Source organism: Podarcis erhardii (genome assembly GCF_964252035.2).
Source record: "Podarcis erhardii genome assembly, chromosome: 2".
NCBI lineage: Eukaryota > Metazoa > Chordata > Lepidosauria > Squamata > Lacertidae > Podarcis > Podarcis erhardii.
Genome location: NC_138498.1, coordinates 97,423,382 through 97,443,609, shown reverse-complemented (window position 1 = coordinate 97,443,609; position 20,228 = coordinate 97,423,382). Strand labels below are relative to the sequence as shown.

Sequence of the window (20,228 nt, the reverse complement as noted above, 5' to 3'; positions counted from 1 at the left end):
ATCGCTACAAATATAGGAAATGTATAATACTATACTGCAGTCCTACGCACATGAAGATAAGCCTCAATTCACTAAATGGGGCTTACTTCATAATAAACATGCATAGGATTACTTTGTTACTTTTGTGTGTGTGTTATATTTAACAAGGATAAGTAAAAAAAAAGTAAGACTGAAGACAGCTTCTATGGCATTTTATAATTTTTCATGGAGCATTGAATTGTATAGGAGGTTCTTATGTCAAATTTAATGGTAACGTTCACAGAAATCTTGAGTGATGCATACTTTCGTACATAAGTTCTCTATTTAGTGTTGATAGATAACAATAACTCACTGGAAAAAATCAAAGACCACAGTGCAAAAATAAATATATAATTTTAAATAAATAAATATACTGCCATTATTCTGATACAGAATTATTACATAGTGATATTGTTATATTTACATAACAAGTCATGTACTTTAATTAAATAGACTTTTCCGATTTTTAAAAAATATATAAAGTACACTTCAAATATCTGACAAGCTGCTAGTTTATGCCAAATAAAATGAAAAGAATTCTTTCTCTTCTCATATTCAGAGTGTATTAATTTTAAGCAGTATTTTTACTACTTAAATGCTTTGGTCTGGTTGTCATTTTTAAATAACGCAAAGAACACAGTTGAAGTGTTTAAAATAATGTTATTTCTAATCTAAAATAGTATAATTATTACAATAAATATGTACCTGGATTATCATAGTCTAACAAATTGCCTTGTTCTTAGCCCTATATTGCAGTGCAAAATACTTTAATTCAATCTTAGTAGATTCAGAAAAATCTTGAGCAAATTTATGTAAACTGACTTGGTAATTATGGGCATCCGTTTTCTAGATGGCTAACCTGATCATCCTAAAGCAGTCCAGATTTTAGGAGAGAGGAGCTATCTGTACTATTCCTTCAGTATAAGTCTGCACAGTTTGTGATCTAAGCCAAATGCAACACAGCAATGATGCATTGGGGCCTGCCAGTTTCTTCTTGTTACCTGTTTTTGTAGGCTACACAAATAGGAGGTTTATTGAGCCTCAGGTAGTCTGCCACACATGACTGATGTTTGAACTGGCAAGTCTCAAGTTGTACAGGTCTACTTCAGCACATATTAGCTTGTGCTGTTAAGAATATGAAGAACTCCCTGAAATTGTCCAGCTGAAAACATCTTGGCTGCCGTGAACTATGGTATCATAAAAATGATAATGGTTACAATGCAAGAAAATATATTGGAAAATTTCCAGTGACAAATGACTTCATCACAATAACAAGTAAGGATCTTAATACATGGAATACAGTAACGGCACAGAATCCTTCCCCATGCTTTCGCTAGAAAAAGATATCTTCGTTTTTGAACTCCGGTAAACATTTGTATTTGCTAGGAGAAATCCAGACACAAGCCAAATTAGGTAGGCATGGACAGCTGTGATGAATTCTCTTCCCCCAAAATGGAATCTGAAATCAAATAGTTAATGTTAAAGAAATGAAGGCAAGAAGACAACTCGACAGTAGGTGCCTGCCATTAACACTAAAGTTTCCACACTAGTATATTAAACTAGTTCAAAGGGATCCCCAAAAACACATCCCATCTTCCTTACAGGTGTACTGACCTATTTTCCTCTCTTGGTGTTTATTCTTAACTATATAATGTGAAACTGATCCTCTGTGTGCACAACCATCATTTCAAAAGAGCAGTAAGTCTGGTATAGATTATTATGGTGTACCAATGGGAGTATCACTTTCGGCAAAGACCTAATCCAAAGTTTTGCAGTGTTGGTATTTGCTGTCCCACATATGCTACCTTGCTTCAGATTGGGCCTTCCAGTAGGATCATCCAACAACATATACCTATGTCATACCTGTGGGAGAATAAATATTGCTAGTGCTTTCCTGGAAACAGCACTCAATATTTGCCTGTAAAAAAAGGAAATGGGTTCAACAGGAGCAGCATAGGACTTGTAATAGGGCATGAGACTTGTAAGATTGCACAGAGCCTCAAAAATATTCTTACCTACCAGCTGCACAGGCAGGTTTCACCTTATTTTTGCCCAATGTTTCTGTTAAGCACCTCAGAATTTTTTTCTCAATGGGGCAGATAAATCTGTTCATCTTTAGAGTACCTTGCTTTTACAAAATGGAAGCAAATGGATTCCTTTCAGTCAGAAGTTTAGGAGCTGATTATGTGCAGCTCAGTGCAATGCCACACTTTCAGCCAGTGAGAAACACAAGTCAAAATCAAATTTTATTATGATGTAAGCAGGACAAATACATATGAAGACACTTGAGCCAACGCTTCAAAAATTATTTCAGAATGACTCAGAATCTGCTCCATATTGATGATGCTGGGAAGGAAATGGAAGCAGGCAGTTGAACTGTATATACAGTATATACAATTTGTCTGTATATACAGTAGCCAAAATATTTTGCATGTAACAAGTCAAAAGAATAGGATGGTGCTATTTACTGCAGCATACCCCTTCCCAATGCCTTATTATTGTTTCTCCTCTTGTACAACTGAGCTGGGAAGCAGTACAGTTTTGGAGGAGCATATAACCGTAAATGCCAAAATCTATGCCTAGTCAGGTGTGTGAACTCCCTTACTCTCCTGTTCCTGTTTGCTTTGCTATAAACCTCTACAGTTTGTTTGATATCTGTGGCAGGGATAGGAGTAGCCAATGTGGTGCCCACAAAATGTTCTGGACTACAACTCTCATTATCTCTGACCACTGAGGCTGATGGGAGTTGCAGTTCGACAATGTTTGAAGGGTACCATGTTAGCAACATGGTTTACAAGTATGGTTGACCTACTTTTTGCTAAAAACCATGGGCTTGGAGGTATTATGCATTTCTCCAAATCATACACCCACCGCAAAATTTTCCTCTAAAAACAAAACTGTTGCCAATAATGCTGTTTCATAGTGTTACTGCAAATAATTGGTTGGGATTATGTATCTAGTCCCATCAGAATAACACAATTCACTGGGGTCATCAAAACCTTTTTTGTGTGTCAGATTTTCTTCTCAAAGACCAATGCATTTTGTTCTTGCATTACAGTATTATTGTCAAAGCATCATGTTGTGTATTTTTTTCTTTATAAAATGTTGCACAAATAATATTTTATTCACCTTAATGGAAAGAAAAAAAATCTATAGAAGTGGTAGCAGGGCTAAATGAATTGCAGCTCAATCTTATCTGAAAGACTAACATTTAATCTGTGTTCTGATTTAAGCAGTATGCCTTTACTGATCTCTGATCAGCTTATATCAGTTGGTGGTCCACTTTACAAGCTCTCCATGTGTGATTTAACAAAGGGCACTCAAGGCTAATCTAGTATGAAGACAAAATTGCCTTTCAATTTAGGCTTGTCCTTGCAGATCAAGTTTAAACTCAGTGGTGTGTTAGTGAGGGAAAATAGAAATTGAATATGTCTACTTTGTACCTGACCAGCAGGCAAATGGGGAATGTCAGTGTTTTGACACTTTGAATGGTCTTCTGTGACCCCTATGGATAATATGAGCTTTTTTGCAAATAAACTGGATGATTTTGAGCTATTTCTGAGGAACATCGGCTGCAGTATTCTGGATATGACGTATGGCAGCCCTAGCTTCAAGGCTAAATTGCAAGGACTAATTTTACTGAACAGTAAATACTTTGAGGACCAGTGCTGGAAACAATACAAAACAAGACCAAGATTTTCAAGAATATGCAATCAGTGACATTCTTCCCTGCTTCTTCTTTAACAGCAGACCAAGAAAGAAATGGGAAGAAAGGTAATGGCTCCACCCCTCATTGCATGGAATGAGCATAAATGTATTTAGGGGAGAAAAAGGATGGCAGTGCCTTCTTGCAGCTTTATGGACTATCCCGTCCATTGTCTGCCCAGATACAACAATATGAAGAAAAACCAGTGATTTGTACATAGGGTACTAGCAAGCAACTGAGTGTCAAACTGTCAGTTGGGTCTTGCCAATGCTACTTAAAAGGATGAAGAGAGCTCCATTGTTAGGTTACAAGCTGAGACTGAGCTATATCCTTAACAAGAAAAAGAGGCAGTGCAGTCTAAGTGCATGGTGCAATAGTGAAATGTGGATATGGTAAGGAACAGAGTATTGTCATAAAGTCTAGCAATGGTAAGAGAGTACAACCATAAGCTATGAACCTTAATATTTTCAAAATATTTTGGACTATATTCTCAGACTCATCAAAAGGGGGGTGGGGGTGGCGGCGGGCAGACCATGCATAATTTCCAAAAGAAGAGGTGGTTCAAAATGCAGCAGCCAGATTACTGGCTGGAGTTCCATTTAGATCTCACATAACCCCTCTTTTAAAACAGCTGCACTGGTTGCCTGTTTGTTTCTGGGCCCAATTTAAGATGCTCATGTTAGTGTTTAAAGGGCTAAACAGCACAGCTCCTGGGGCTGAGCTCTTTCGGCCTCCCTGAATATTTTTGGGGTGTTTGGCCACCTTGAATATTTTTGGGGTGTTCAAAAAGCATGAAGGCGAAGCATGGAGCCCAGCGTAATGTGGCTCCAGTGGCCAGCTCCTTCTTCTCCTGCCGCTGGGGGAAGGAAGTTTGAAGCAGCTTCCTGCCGGTGGCAGCACCAGGAGGTGGTGGAGGAGGAGCAACCGGCCATTGATGCCACGTGACTGCCATGTTCGGCTCTGCCCCAGGCTCCTTCTGACTCCTGCTGTAAGGTTACCAGACGTCCCTGTTTCCCAGGGATAGTCCCCAGATTTACAGCTTTCTCAGCATTCACATGTATGTAGCGAACAATAAGCGTCCCTGGATTCATTGAAAAACATCTGGTAACCTTATCCTGACATCACATGTGCAATGCCCCACCCCAAATCACCCTTGTGTACCCTTAAAATCTGCCCTAGAGGGTTGATGAGAGCTGCAGAGGAGATGAGAGAAAGGCACGTGATCAGAAGACTACTCAAAACAATGTTGGATTCCAACCTCTGGAAGGAAGCAATGAGGTACTTTGATTACCTGAACAATTTGCCTACTCAAATGATTAATAGCTCTGGAAATCAGCAGGGTTTGAATGATCACTTATAAGAAACAAGAGTATAAGGATAGTTTTAAGATGCTTATATTCTGTAATGTGAAAGAAAAGCATTGGACTTTATTTTTTTTACCTTAAGACCTCTTACAGAATAACACTGACAGTAATATATTTATTTGCGTATGTTCTTATGATGCTGTTTCCATAAAAAGAAAACTTCCTCTGTAAAGTATATGTTCTTGCACTTTTGCAATGGATAATATTTTATGCAGTGTGACTCACAACAAAATATATTCATATTTCCTTCTACCCTGTCAGTTACGGTATCACACAGGGTACCAGAAAAAAATACTAACTTTATGACTCAAAGGATGACAGTCTTCTCCCAAGGTTCCCATTGGTGTGCACATCCGCAGGCTCCGAATCCAGAGGCTAACAGCACAACACATGCCTCCACCACACTGTAGATCTCTGTCACAAGCCTTAAACATAATAAACAAACACACAGTATTAGATAAGTAAAATTACTAAAAATAAACTGGACTACTACCCCATTATCTTATTGTACATCTAAAAGCCTGTATTTTCAAGAGGCTTTGCTAACACAAGGAAATTGTGGGGTTCGGGATTCACATGGTCATATAGCCCATTAGAAGCTGAAGCAAGTTTGTTTGTTTCTTTAAATTAAAAATCCTTAAATTTAGTAATTGGAAATCTTTTAATCTTAACAGGTGGAACCTACATATCAAATGTCACATGCTGTCTTTCCTCCAACCACCACCCTCAGTTCAAGTAAAGATAACCTGTGGTCTGTATCCAGCTGCTAAAGTCAGCCACAAAGGCCCCATTGAAACCAGTGGGGATTATTTAGTTGGATCCAGGCCACTAAATTATTTTATACTGTACCATCAATGGTGCCAGACAGAATGAGATGATGGGTTAAATGATTATTTTGTTGCCAAAAGAAACATGCATTGCAAGAGGTTGTATATTAGCTCTTATGCCACAGAATAGCAGAGCAAATATTTGTGATATTTAACAATACAATGTCTTAATGTTCAGGCAGAGGTAAGATCTGTCTTATCTTCACCAGAATGCCTGCAATCACTTCTGAAACACAAAAACAATATTAATCTGGTCCAACAAAAGCAGAAGCCCCTTTTTCTTTCTATTAGACTACTTTTAATGTTTTGATTTATTTATAGCAGGCATAACTCTGTAGCTAAAAATGGAACAAGTCATTGGAGCTTGTTTCTCTGGATATTAACTGAAGCTCTTATAAATCAAACTTGCTCACGCAAGTATATAGTGGTTTACTCATGCAAGTATATAGCGGTTTACAAAAATCTAAGAATGCTAAGAACAAAATTACACAAAACCACAAGTAATTCAAGAAAATAAATTACAACTTCCATGAAAACATGTGCAACACTATTCCAGTCATTCCTGTTCAGAAGTACTATTGAATTTAATGGATTTCACTCTCATGTAAGTGACAGTAGGATTGCAGCCTAAAGCTTTTCTGTTATTGATTGTCTATCTTATAATTTCTGGTAAAAGTCGATTTGAAAAGAAGATTCCTAGAGTATTTATTCATTTGTGACACACATAGGCCACAATTTATCAGGGAACAATCTGAGGCATTCATGCTGACCATAGTTATACTAAATACCATGTCATGTCAGCTATAAAAGACTGGCAGGCATCAAATGTTAAATATATTGAACATCCTACCCCCAAATATTTGGTTAACACTTTATATAAAAATTTACTCAGGAGAACCTTCAGACAAAACAAGGATTCATTCAAGCTCTTAAGTCTCCTGCGTGTTCGTCTCCCACCCTTGCCTCTTCCATACTGTTATGACCAGAACAGGCCACAACTCCTTGCCCATCAAGTCAGTTTCCTTTTAATTTGTAAATAAAAAGTCTTTGTACTGTTTTATTATATTGAAATCAGCAGGAATCCTAGACTGGTAGAATGAATGGTTGCTTAAGGACTGGTGATTTAATGCCTGTTAGACAAATCCATGCTAATGTGTGGCAGGTGAGTTGTAGTATACTACTCCTGTGCTGTTTGATTACAGACAACTTGTTCTCCTCAAAGGTCACTTTCCCTGGACAGATCCTCATACATAGTTATGCATGAGCAGCCGGTTTCTGTATACAAAGATCCATGAAGTTGGGGCATGACAATGATACCGAAAAGGAGAACATGATACTGCTGGCCACCTACAGATAACATGTGTCACCTAAAACCACCATAAGAATGAACTTCAGAGTCTTAAAAGGGCCAGCGCTTCTTCTGCATCCCACAGCTTCCCTCCAAGTGTGCTCCCTGTACTGCAGGATCAGTTAAGTGCAGTGATAGGTATCAGGTTATTTAGGGAAGGCACTTGTGAGGCTCCTGACTTGAGTCCTACAGCTATGGGAGTTCCTTCTGTGGGTTTCTGACAGGTGCCATGGCCTTCTGAAAATGAGTAGGAAGCTTGGAACCCTCAACTTGGCTCCTTAGCTGATGTATCTGCTGCCTCCAGCTCTGTATCTGAAGTGCTGATGAACTCCGTGGTCATGACAATAGCATGAAAGTACTACAGCTGAGACAAGGCACCTCCCTCTGTATCTGTAAGATGCTGACAGGCTGAGTATAGACTGTCTATATTTTTTATCTTATATCATTTTAAAATAAAAAACAACTTCATAGTAGAAACTTCACTTGAAAACAAAGGTGATGAGTCAGCTAAGATTGGGCTAAGATCAGTTTAATGCCAAAGTGGATTTTGAATGGTATGTGAAAATGCCCTAAGTGCAGATGTGGAGAACCTTTGGCTTTTTAAATGCTGAGGAACTACAATTCCGATCAGCCACAGCAAACATGTCCAATGGTTAGCAATGGTGCAAGTTGGAGGTCAGCTACATCTGAAGGACCAAAGGTTCCTCACACCCGCCTTAGTGAAATCAAGGAATACATTCAGGCTATAATTCTAACCCCATTTACCTGGCAGCAAATCCCACTGAATTTAGTTGGTCATGTTTCTGAGAAGACATGGTTAGGACTGCACTGCAAAAATAACTTTGCTTTTGTTTCATTTCAAATACTTGGACTGTGAAGCTCTATAAGATTCTGCTGAGCAATGGCATCATAAATAAGCAGATTCACAGGAAAGTGTTTATGAACAGATAATGGCTCTGAGGGAAACATTACTGTCCACTGAAACAAATGCTCACTTTAGAACATTTCATTATGAATATAATTATACTCTACTGCATAAATATTATGTAATTTTAATAAGAAAATTGATATCAGAGCACATATTTACATAATAGATGGTAGCTTTAAAAAAAACTGGTTGTATGCTAATATTCAAAGTCATTACTACAATTTTATTTTGAATTCTGAGATGAGGCACAAGGTTATGTTAGTTTACATGTCAACAGGGAAAGAAATGCAAAACCAATTCCTAAGATTTGTATAAAATATTAATTGCTAAATACTGAAATATTAACTGGATTTTAGCTGGTTTCATTCTATTTTAATGTTTCATATATATTCTTAACATTGTAGAAATTTCAATTCTATTCACTAGTTCATTTTGTAGGGCAGAGTTAAATCCTAGATACGTCCCTATGTGTGCAAGAATTGCTGCACATTTACTTTATTTTTTGTTTTTTTAAAAAAACACACAATATAAACTACCAGACAGAGCTCTTCACTGCAGATTGCTGCCACAGAAATTCTCTGCTTTCAGATAGAGACCAGGCGGGTAATTTGAAAAGGGTAAAAGCAGTAGATGAAAAGTCCTTTTCTTGACCTTGTCACATTTTCATCTTGCCCTTTCTACTTAGTCAAGGCAGGGCTTTTTTCAGCCAGAACTTGGCAGAACTCATTTCTGGCACCTCTCAGTTGGGTACCAACACCTCTCAGGTGGATGCCATTGCCATTTTAAGAGGAGGTTGGCATTCATGGTGAGTTCTGGCATCTCTTTTTCTAGAAGAATAGCCCTGACTCCAGGTGTCTCTTCCTTTCCTAGGATGCCCTGGGTAGGTTGCTCTGTTTACTTTCTCTCCTCCCTCAGTCTCAAGGCCACTGAGGAGCCTCCTCACACATCTTAAGATGTTCTCAGAGGTCTGGTCCCTACACACCTCCTCTCAGGATAACTCCCAGTGTGTGAAGGGCTTATGCTACCTAGGTGCTTCGAGTTGAAGGACAAGAAGGCAAGCTTCAAACCATTCCATTATGAAAAATAACAGATTTAAAAGAGGGACTTTCTTTGGAATTTGTTTATTTCAGATATTTATATACCCCTGAATTACTGAAGTATCTAAGCAGCATGTAGGCTGCAGGTTGATTGAGTAAACATTAAGAACATGATATGTTCAGAAATCAGCATATGTGTATTGTCTGCCCTCAAGCATTAAGCAGATAGTGTATATTTAACAGGGAGAAGAAAAGAGATTTATCCCAAACACAAATATTACTTTATATTACAGTTGTTCCTTTTATTACTTCATTAATACAAATGGAGAAGTCAGGGGAACCCTGCTCAAGGATACAATTCAGTTTCTTGTCAAATTATTCCTGCACATGCTGCTGTCATACGCAAGATTTGCTCTCTGCTTCTACCACTGGATTACCTCTTTTACAAGCTAGCATAGGCTGGATCATACCCCACCTGAATATATAGAGGTGGTCATTTAGCTAATTTCTTTGAAATTGTATTTACACCTGTAAAAAAGAAAGTATCATGCAATGGTAAATTAAAACAGAAAGTATTAGAGGAACCGGACGTGAGCTTGTTCCTGTACTCATTTACTGAGTCTGGCCATAAGTTCCAGCCAAGTGCCAAACTACAGAGGAGAATAAAAATGCCACATTAAGCGCCTTTGAAGAGACCCGCTATTAAGTGCAGTATTTTGTACTGAATGAAGGAATCTGTGCAGCATTGAGTTATAGAGCCTAATTTCCTTCATGGTGCTAGAAATCTATCAGCCCTGCCAATATGACATATAAGTCTTGCAACTTGTTAGCTTCCATCCTGCCCCTCCTGCTCCTCTCTTTCCTTCTGTCATCTGGACCTTAACAGTGAATCAAACTGCAGGAGGAAAACAGATTCAACGAAACAGGTTCAAGATCAAAGGCGCAATGGATCCAATCTAAGGCAGGGGGGAAATAGAGCAGTTAGAGAGTCAAGACAATTGTTAAATAAAGCAGTTTTTAAAAATGCGTTTAGAGAACTTCTGTCAATAACAACACTTTGTAAGGAATAGCAAAGGAAGAAGTAGGGGAAATCTTAAAAAGCTAAAAGTATTGCAGCCTATCCACCCTCCAGCCACAGAAAAATGTGGCTATTATAAAGTCACTTTGATTTCAAAGTCTTTCCGTAAGCTGAAATACCTGGTTGGAGCTTTTAAGTGAAAATGAACCTTTCAAAGTGTTACTCAGGCTCTTGTTGTCGTCCTTCCCCAGAATCGATTACATAAAAAGTTTCTTGGCAAGACAACAGGGAGTTGCGAATCGTTTAAAACGCCTCTTTGAAACGGGGAGAGGGGTGGACGTAGGTGAGAATCTCTCCCGGACTCCGGAGCTGAGTGAACATCTCCCCTGTCTTGAGAAATTAAATGTGACAGAGGAAGGAAGATTCTGAGGAACTCAGCACAGGAGTATCGAATCCAGGAGGTGGTTTCACCTCAGAAAAAAAACACGCTTCTCCACAGTTGCCTCAACTTCCAAGCTTTTGGAGTTACAGGTTGCGACGGCGCAAGGGCAGCTGGCTCCCAACTCCCGCCCAGGGACAACCCCAGCCTTAAATTAGCCAGTTAAAGCAGATAGTCAGTGCGGGAGGCGACTCAAGTTGCCTCAGTATCCCTCTGAGGCGACTGCCATCAGCGCGCCTTTGTCTCCCGTCCCAACCCTCTTTCCCCAGAATAGCCATAATACTCCAGGGGACAAGCTCCATCCACCCCCCAACAGCCGGATACCACCAGGCACGCACGCAAAGCCTCAGGATCAGGCCCGCCTCACCCCATAAACTTCAGCAACTCGTTTCAGGCGAACGCCTCCCCAAAAGCCCCTGAGGCACGCGGGGAGTCGACACAGGCGCGCCCCATGCCCTCGCGCAGGAAAAGAACCGAGCAGCGCGCCTCGTCGGTCCTTTCCTCCACAGAAACCCCCCCCCCCCAGCACACTTAAAAGCCATTCTTGCCTCTCGCACTCTCGACAGCACTCGTCTACCCGCCACCCCCTCTCGGCTGGTGGTGCTGCTTTCAGCCAATCCCGGATTTCCCGCCAAAATAGCCACCAGGCTCAGACGGCAGAAAGGGCGCACAGGCGCGCACTTGTCTTGCCCGCTCCAACCGTCGGGGTTAACTCGTATCTCGCCATTCCTTTCTTTCTCGTGCAAGGTGTCAGCCCCACTCCCCCCCACTTTGCCAAGTCTATTTGGTGGCGATAATCCCTCGTCCCAGAGGCTGCCCCTCTCACCCCAGTGATAACTGCAGAATCTCCCGTGGAGAGCAGCAGGAAGAGGAGCGGGACGCAGCTCAGGCTCCTCATGGCTCCCTCTGTTCTCTCTCCCCGGGGCTGCGTGTGCAGCTCTCCGCGCGCTTAAGCCTCGCTCAGGGCTCCCCTCAGGGCAGCAGCAATCGTGAGGAGCAGGAGTGGAGCCGGGGCCGCTCCAGCCCGTTATAAAGCTTAGGGCTGCCATTCAAAGGCAGGATGAGTCACTCACCCACCTACCCAGCAACGCTGCCGTCGGGGGAGAGGGAAGGGGGGGGGGCACGCGCAGGAGCAGCCACATAAACACGCAACACAAGCGCGCACCTCCTCCCCTCACGCTCTCAAGAAGTAGTAGCGCGGCGATTCCCTCGCGCAGAAAAGTGCACAGATACGAGGAAGGGGGGCGCTTCAGGCTGCGTTGCGTTCAGTTGCCACACGTGGGTGGGGTGGGCAATAGGTTTGCCAGCTTTATATATTTGCCGTGCGAAGGACAAATGGGCGGGGGTGGGGAAGCAGGCAAGGTCATCATGGGGATGCTGAGGAAATAAAACCTGCAAGAAGAGCACTGATTCCACAGTAAACACGCGTCTGGAAGCAGGAGCCCATGCAGTCCTACCAAAGAAACCCAAGTAAATGTACGTTCTTACATGGAAATATATGCACACAGGCAGTGCCAGATTTAAGTATAAGCTAAACAAGCTATAGCTTAGGGCCCCACACCCTTGGGGGCCCCCAAAAAATTTAAAGGAAAAAAACCACTGGATGTACATTTCCAAAATATAAGATAAAAATCAAATAAAATAAAACCTACATATAGCAACAGTGTTTTGTGTTGTATAGGCTCCTATGATGTACATATTTTGTTATGTGCAAATGGATTTACATACCTATTAGGTCCATAAATCATCATATAGCATATATTCAACACAAAAACAGTGACAATTTGTTGTTGACAAAGGACAGCTGGACAAATAAAGGGCCCCATTACCAGTAGTGGAACTTCATACTCCGCCACCGGGGACAGAGAGCAGGCGGGAGCGTGGCTGGCGCACATCCCGGGGGCGTGGTGTGTGTCCCAGGGGCGTGGCACGCTGCCCACAGGGGCGTGGTGCACTACCTGCGGGGGCGTGGCACCCAGTGTACCCAGAAACATACACACACTGGAACACAACAGGGTGATGCTGTTGGGTTTGGGTGTAGGAGAGGCAGTTCAAATCCCCTCCCAAGCTGTGAGACTTTCTGGAGTATAACAGAAGGAGCATCTCCACTCCCATTGTTAAGCCCAGACCCTAAGGTCCAACTCCGAGGGTGGTTCCCTCACTGTGAGAAGTGAGGTTCCCTCACTGTGAGAAGTGAGGTTACAGGGAACCAGGCAGAGGGCCTTCTCGGTAGTGGCACCTGCCCTGTGGAACACCCATCAGATGTCAAACTGATAAACAACTATCTGAAGGCAGACCTGTATAGGGAAGTTTTGTAATGTTTGATGTTGTATGGTGTTTTTATATTTTTCTGGAAGCTTCTCAGAACTGCCCAGTCAGATGGGTGGCATATAAATAATAAAATTATTATTTCCAAACTTGTCTTTCAGTGTACTGGTTGTGTGGTTGAATGAGCTTGACTGTGGATACAGTCTGAGTTTACTGTGCAAAACCCGTCTATAAATAAACTACTTTGTGGTGAAAAGTATCAAAATGACATATCCAAGGATTTTCACACACAGGATATGCTTCTGAGATGATACCACACAACTAAGTTTTGTAACACATACCTCATCCCTGTTCACTACACATTTGTCAATCCTTGACCTTTCTGGACCTGAGTAATGTGCATTTTAAACTTTCTAGGCCAGGGGTCAGGAAGGTTTACCTTGCCTGGGCCGGTTCACTCCCGCGGAGATTGCCTTGTGGCAATTGCCTTGTCTGCGCAGATGCCGCGGAAGCGAGTCCCCACTCCGTGCTGCATTGGTTTAGCACGGGAGGCTCGGTTCGGGGGTGGCTCGGGGGCAATTTAAATGACCCCTGTGGGCCGCTTGTGGCCCATGGGCTGCAGGTTGCCGACCTGTGTTCTAGGCAGACAGCTCAATCTACTTACCGTAACCTTTTTTACTCCATCTCTGTCATACACTTGCCTTTTCCCCTTTTATTTCAAATTTTGATTTTGCAAAGTTGAAGGTAGAATCCTGTGTCTTCACATGTAAAATTTATTTTTAAAGTAACCTAATTGTTCATACAAATTAACTTTAAAGGTGTCTGAGTGAATCATTTAACTATGTTGAGTATGAAATCCTTTTTTGTTCATTTCTAGCCAGGAATTGTCAAGCTTGTTGGCTGGGCTATCCCATTTAAGGGGAGCATTTTGACATCATTTTCATTATAAAAAATGACTATATATAGTATTTATAATTTGGCCATAAACTTGCAGGAAACAAATAATCCATTCATGGAGGTCATTTCAAAGCAAGGAAATAAGGGTCTTTGGATAAACAGTTCGTGCAAATCTACATAAACCATCAGCTTTTAATACTTGCTGAAAATACTTGCTGAAAATCTTAATCTTTAACTTTATTCAGAACATTGATAACAGCCACAATCTAGGCAAAGCTCAGCAATTTTAAGCACAATTGATAATATAAGAATATCCTTATGTCTCTCCCACAGAAATTAAATCTGAATGGAAAAATATCTCTTTAGGATTAAAAAATTTTTTGAAACCAAAACATATTGCCCATTGTTGGCTTTTAACAGAACAACAGAAATGAAACGAAACTTAAAGATACAATTGTCCCTTATAATGTCACTCAAACTTTCTATTTTTTAAAAAATTATTTTTACAATTAAATTTCAGTTTATAAACATAAGCTATTCAAGACTGTCAAGCCTAAAGCAGAATATTATATAGTGAAACAAGCATGGAATTTTCCTTCAAGTATTTTTGCATTTTACTGCAAATTTCTTTGGTCAAGATCTAGAAGTAACAGGGAAGTCTATGCAAATCACTTTTTTGGCCTTCAAGATGAGAATGGTCATGAATGGCAAAGCACGACATCTCTGAAATGAAGATAAATTCCTGGGGGAAACTGGAGCAAAAGGACAATTGCATGACTCTGACATTCAATCCCTGCCATCTTGAGATAGATCTAAACTGGTGCCATGGGCTTAATTACCCATTGTAAAATCCCCTGTGGCAGACTTGCTTGATAGTATAAATGTCAATTTGTTTTTAAAAAAGAAAATAAAAAATAAGTGCATACCAAAGCTGCATTTGTTCTTGAACAAAACATAGTTCGAAAGTAAAATTTAAATTAAACGTTATTGATTTTGTGGTTGTTGTTGTTTAGTAGTTTAGTCGTTTCCGATTCTTCGTGACCCCATGGACCAGAGCACGCCAGGCACTTCTGTCTTCCACTGCCTCCCGCAGTTTGGTCAAACTCATGCTGGTAGCTTCGAGAACACTATCCAACCATCTAGTCCTCTGTCGTCCCCTTCTCCTTGTGCTCTCAATCTTTCCCAGCATCAGGGTCTTTTCCAGGGAGTCTTCTCTTCTCATGAGGTGGCCAAAGTATTGGAGGCTCAGCTTCAAGATCCTTCCAGTGAGCTTTTAGTTTCAGTAATTCCTCCTCTTTCATTGAGCGTGGGGCCAGACCTACAAGCTTCTTCAGTCCTACCTGCTTGCGTGGTCACTGGTGAAAGTGAGCTTATTCCCTCCTTTGGGATTCTAGATTAGATTGAGCAGGACTGGGGTGCCAACTTGAATAAAATATTGGGGAGGGGGGGAGTCAGCTCTCCCCTGCATAATCGATCACAGGACATGGTGCATGCATACCATTTAAATGGCAATGCCCAGCAACTTTGTGGAGTCCTGCCCTCTCAAATATTTGATTGAGGGGTGTGAGGAGACCTTGGCACCAGGAGTTGGCCCCTATGAGGAGAACTCAAATGCACACATTCTCCACTTAGGTTAACAATAATGTGTGAAGCAGTCCCAACAATATCAATAATATATATATATATATATATATATATATATATATATATAAACAGGGAGAGGGAGAGGTGAGAGAGCCCTTTGAAAGGGCATCTGATGAAATGACCTTGAGTCCACAAAAGCATATGAATAATAAATGTGTTAGTCTTTCAGGTGACAGAAGATCCTGAGTGCTTTTGCTGCAAACGTAACTGTGAACTAGAAAATTTGAAACTGTCTTAGTGGTACGGAATATTTCCCTTGTAAATGGCAATCTCTTGTTTCTGGCACGCACTGCCATCCATTAACTGAAAACTCCCAGACTTTGGAAAGGACTTCAAACACAATCTAGTCCAACCCACTGCTGATCCAGGAGCTTCCTCCAGTCAGTCAGAAGCTGGACTTCTGGAATGGATTCCATTCGACTTCCGAGGTATGACTGTATCTCCTAATCTCCTCAGACCAACCCCCTCAGTTCCCTACAGTAGCTCAAAGGGGAAGTCGAATGGAATCCATTCCGGAAGTCCGTTCAACTTCCAAAATGTTCAGGAACCAAGGTTGTGTTTTATGCCTGGGTGTAGCCAGGATTTTTTTTGGGGGGGGGCAGGACTTTTTTTAGGGGGGGGGGACAGAACCGATTGGTCAGTTGGTTAAATATTTCTATTGTTTTACTTGATCTAGGGGTGGGGCAGCTGCCCACGGTTCCATGTATCCCACAGTGGGCTACACTGCATGAAGTTACTGGAATGGTGTCTTCAAGATGATTTCTAGCATTCAGTGTATTTGATGTACTTGAGGTTTTAAAATATGCCTCATACATATATTTGGCTAGAATCCTTCTGTAACCTTCTAAGGTTTTCCCACCCTGTTGGTAAAAGCCAGAAATTCATGTGGGGTAGATTATTTTCTTCTTGGGAAAAATAAATATTAGAAGCTGAAGTAGTATCCTAAATAATAGTGCTTTTACATGTAAAACAAAAAAGATATGGATAGCTTTTAAACCCTCAGCTTCTTTGATATGAATGTGACTATTTTTAGCTTTTCTGTACAGCGGGTTGCTCGATATACATTAAAAAGCCACCCTAACTTTCAATTTTATTGAAAGTTAATTGTGTGTGAGTAGGCAGTTAAAAAATAATTGGTCTATTCAAGTAGTAATGCACAACGATGGTCATAGATTATTGAAGAACAGTTATATGAGTACATCAGCTCGCTAAAAGGATAGTTTTCTTACAAAAGAAACGACTAAGTACATTTGCTAACTATATTTATGAAGCTTTTTTCTTCTTCAAAAATCTTGCTTATTAAGTGAAGATTTAATTTGTTTTCCAGGTCATTAAAAAGGAGAGGCTTAAATTTGGTTGATCTATACCAGGCTGCAATCAGTGGGAATAATACTTTCCTAAACCAGCTCCCTAAAATAGAACATTAGTGGCTGAGCAACATGAGTCCTTGGTTTGGACATAGACTTGGGCTTTGCCCTGTACCACAGAGAACTAGCAGGCTTCTTACTGACCACTGCATGATTAGCGATAGCTCAACAATGGAAGAACCAGACTAAAATACCTCTGAACCTATGAGAAAATAATATATGAGCATCTCACCAGATATAGGAAGGCAATTAAAGGCATAATGAATAGAGACACCTTCCAAGAAACATGGACCCCTTTCTTGAACTATGCTAATGACCCAAATCAAGACCTTGTTATACCAACCACTCAATATTCTCAGTCGAAAGGTTACATTAAGTAATATGTTTGAACATTGAATGTGCAAGTTTATGTCTAAAGTCAATGAAAAGAACAAACACCATTAGATGTACTGCTGGATAAGTGTTTAATGGTTCTTGTCTTTGCTTTTGTATTTGTATAAAAATTGGTTTAAAAAGAGATATACCACAAAGCAGCTGAGGTTTCGGATCAGAGTTTTCACTTCTGTTAGCATGTTGATTACAGGAAATATAAGAAACATGACACTAGCATTACCAATGTATAGCATCTTCAATATTCATTGAGACCTGCCTCAGACTTTTACGTTGATGACATGGACACACTGGTGTCCTTTTTGTGTAGGAAGCCATTTATGTGTAACAACTCCCATATGGGTTGATTGATTTTGATGACACCATTAAAACTTTTTCTGGGCATTGTTAGAATTAGTTTGAACCAACGGAAAACCATTTCACACGCAGATGGCTTCCCATTTAGTTATCCTTCTCAATAGCAACTATGCTAGCCAACAGTATAACTTGTGAAGGGGCCCTAATGGGGTGGAGATAGCTGACTGAATCATTACTTGTCTCTTTCGTCAAACCTTTTGCAGTTTTGCAAGTAACAGAACTCTCTGTATATATATCATAATCTTCTTCTCATAGAAATAATAACAGTTACTATGAAGAAGCAAGGGACGCAGGTGTGCTGGTCCCGGGGCGAGGTTACCGTGGGGCAAGGTCCAGGACCTGAGTTGAGGGTCGGCAGACAGTCCTCCATGGGCAAAGCGGGGTCCAAAGCGAGGAGCCGGGCAAAGACAGGAACTATGGGGGAATAGGACTGGGTGCTGGCCGAAACAACTCTTCAACGACGTTGCTCCCGCAAACTGGGACCGGGCTGACTGGCCTTTATCTTCTCTTAGGCCAGGGGCGGTCCCGGCCCCCAGGTGACCCGCCTCTCCTGGCCTTAAGGCTAGCACTCCTCCTGGGAGAAACCAGTTCCCTCCACCTCTCTGCCCTGAGCCTCTGAAGCTCAGGAGAGGCTGGAGGGTTACTGGACCCAGGGGGAGACTCACTTTCCCCTGACAGGGCTGGGAGAGGCGCACCTGTAGGCAATGCGTCCTCAATCACCTCCGGAGCCAGAGTGGATTCACCTGGTGCCTGCTCCTGAGGATCCGGCACAGGTGCAGGCGCTTCAGAATCAAGGCCCTGCCCCAGCTCAGACGGCCCTGGAGGCGGGGACTCCTGTGCAGGCTGGGATTCCTCCGGTTCAGCCTCTGAATCGGATTCCCAGGCCATCACAGCAGGTGGCGCTGTGGGTTAAACCACAGAGCCTAGGACTCGCTGATCAGAAGGTCGGCGGTTCGAATCCCCGCGACGGGGTGAGCTCCCGTTGCTCCGTCCCTGCTCCTGCCAACCTAGCAGTTCAAAAGCACACCAAAAAGTGCAAGTAGATAAATAGGTACCACTCTGGCGGGAAGGTAAACGGCGTTTCTGTGCGCTGCTCTGGTTCGCCAGCAGCGGCTTAATCATGCTGGCCACATGACCCGGAAGCTGTACGCCGGCTCCGTCGGCCAATAAAGCAAGATGAGTGCCGCAACCCCAGAGTCGGCCACGACTGGACCTAATGGTCAGAGGGCCCTTTACCTTTACCTTTACTATGAAGAAAAGTAATCTCTGTTCGTAATCTCTGCTGTAGTTTAAGAAAGACCTTGTTGTGACTTGATGCCTGCAATGATAATTAGCGATGAACAAAATATTGCAAGCCATTCTCTAATTCAGATAAAGGTCTTAAAGAAGAAAAACCTCAAAGCTTCATGAAAATGCGAATAGGAAAAAGTTTTGCAGAACGACTGTCATTAGAGTTTCTTAATTTTTTCTTTACCTTTGAAGTAGCTATGGGGACAGAGCTTGATATTAACTGGGATGACGGTTCTGGTGTGTGTGTGTGTGTGTGTTCACCCCCTTCCCCCCAATTTTCACATATTAATTGTCCCTCTACAGCTGCTAATGTCTTGCAAAGGTGCCATCTATGGAACTCTTAAAAAAAGAAAGAAAAATGTTGGGGAATCCAATCATTGTGTTCTAGTGTTGTCTATAGTTAGGTTTTAAGTGGTTTCATTATATTGTAATTTTCCTTTGCAGCCGTAAATGACCATGAGCTTTCCCATCAACTTGTGTTCATTTTAAAACAAAGCCACAATCAAAGAACTACAATAATGCCTTTTTTTCTCTCCTCACCGAAAATCAATTGGAACATATCCTCACCTTTTCTTTGTATGCACCAGTTGATCAAGGCTAGAGTAGAAAAAATACTAACATTCCAGCAAGAAATATAGCAGAGATTAATAGGTTAAATTGTGAAGCAATGCCCTAAAGGGTAACAGCTATACACATCATGAATATCATTTACATTTACTCACAGTGCACAAAACTGTGTCCTTGAGTCCATCTGAATGACATTTATCAATAACACAAAATGTATCTTATGTTCATAAAACAGGTGAGGATCAAAAGTATACATTTGTTACAGTGGTGAACAAAACCAATATTTTTAATTTAGCTTGTTGTAACTGTTTGCTGGCTTTTGTGCTTAAGCGTGTAATAGAAGCAGAATGCATGTTGATTAATTTTTTTTCAGATTCAAAGATATTGTTATGAGTTTCTGGGTGCCAGACTCCCTCAGATTCCTGGATCCAGTAGGTCATAATCTCTCTTCATGTGCAGAATTCATCAAACCAGACTAATCATAATACTCCTCGCCCCCTGGAAAAGGAGGGCCACTTTTCAGAATTTTCCTTGAATATTCTCCTTTTTTTCTTGTCATGGGCACCATTCCCCCATTCCTTGCTGTTCCACTATTAATGCAAATTTAGGGCAGTGTGACCAGTTTGACCACACTGGGTGCTGAGTCTAGGGGGCACTACAGAGCGTCACAACTATGATGCAGCATAGAGCTGCCATACATCCAGGTTTTTGTCCGTTGGAAATAGCGTCTGGGTGGAATTTCAGAAAATTGTGAAAATGTCCT

General features: G+C 41.4%; 1 protein-coding gene across 2 annotated transcripts; it reads right to left on the bottom strand.

Moving 5' to 3' along the window:
* Positions 1-379: 379 nt before the first annotated feature.
* PROK2 (prokineticin 2) lies at positions 380-11,717 on the bottom strand. Of its 2 annotated transcripts, XM_081851614.1 has the most exons (4): positions 11,512-11,717; positions 5,388-5,513; positions 1,882-1,936; positions 380-1,477 (listed from the first exon to the last, which is right to left on the bottom strand). In XM_081851614.1, exons 1-4 carry the CDS (start codon positions 11,581-11,583, stop codon positions 1,428-1,430), a joined length of 303 nt encoding a protein of 100 aa, XP_081707740.1. In that variant the 5' UTR covers positions 11,584-11,717; the 3' UTR covers positions 380-1,427. The 2 variants fall into 2 exon arrangements, with proteins under 2 accessions (XP_081707740.1, XP_081707739.1); XM_081851613.1 differs by lacking the exon at positions 1,882-1,936 and having other exon boundaries at positions 385-1,477; positions 11,512-11,712.
* Positions 11,718-20,228: the final 8,511 nt, after the last annotated feature.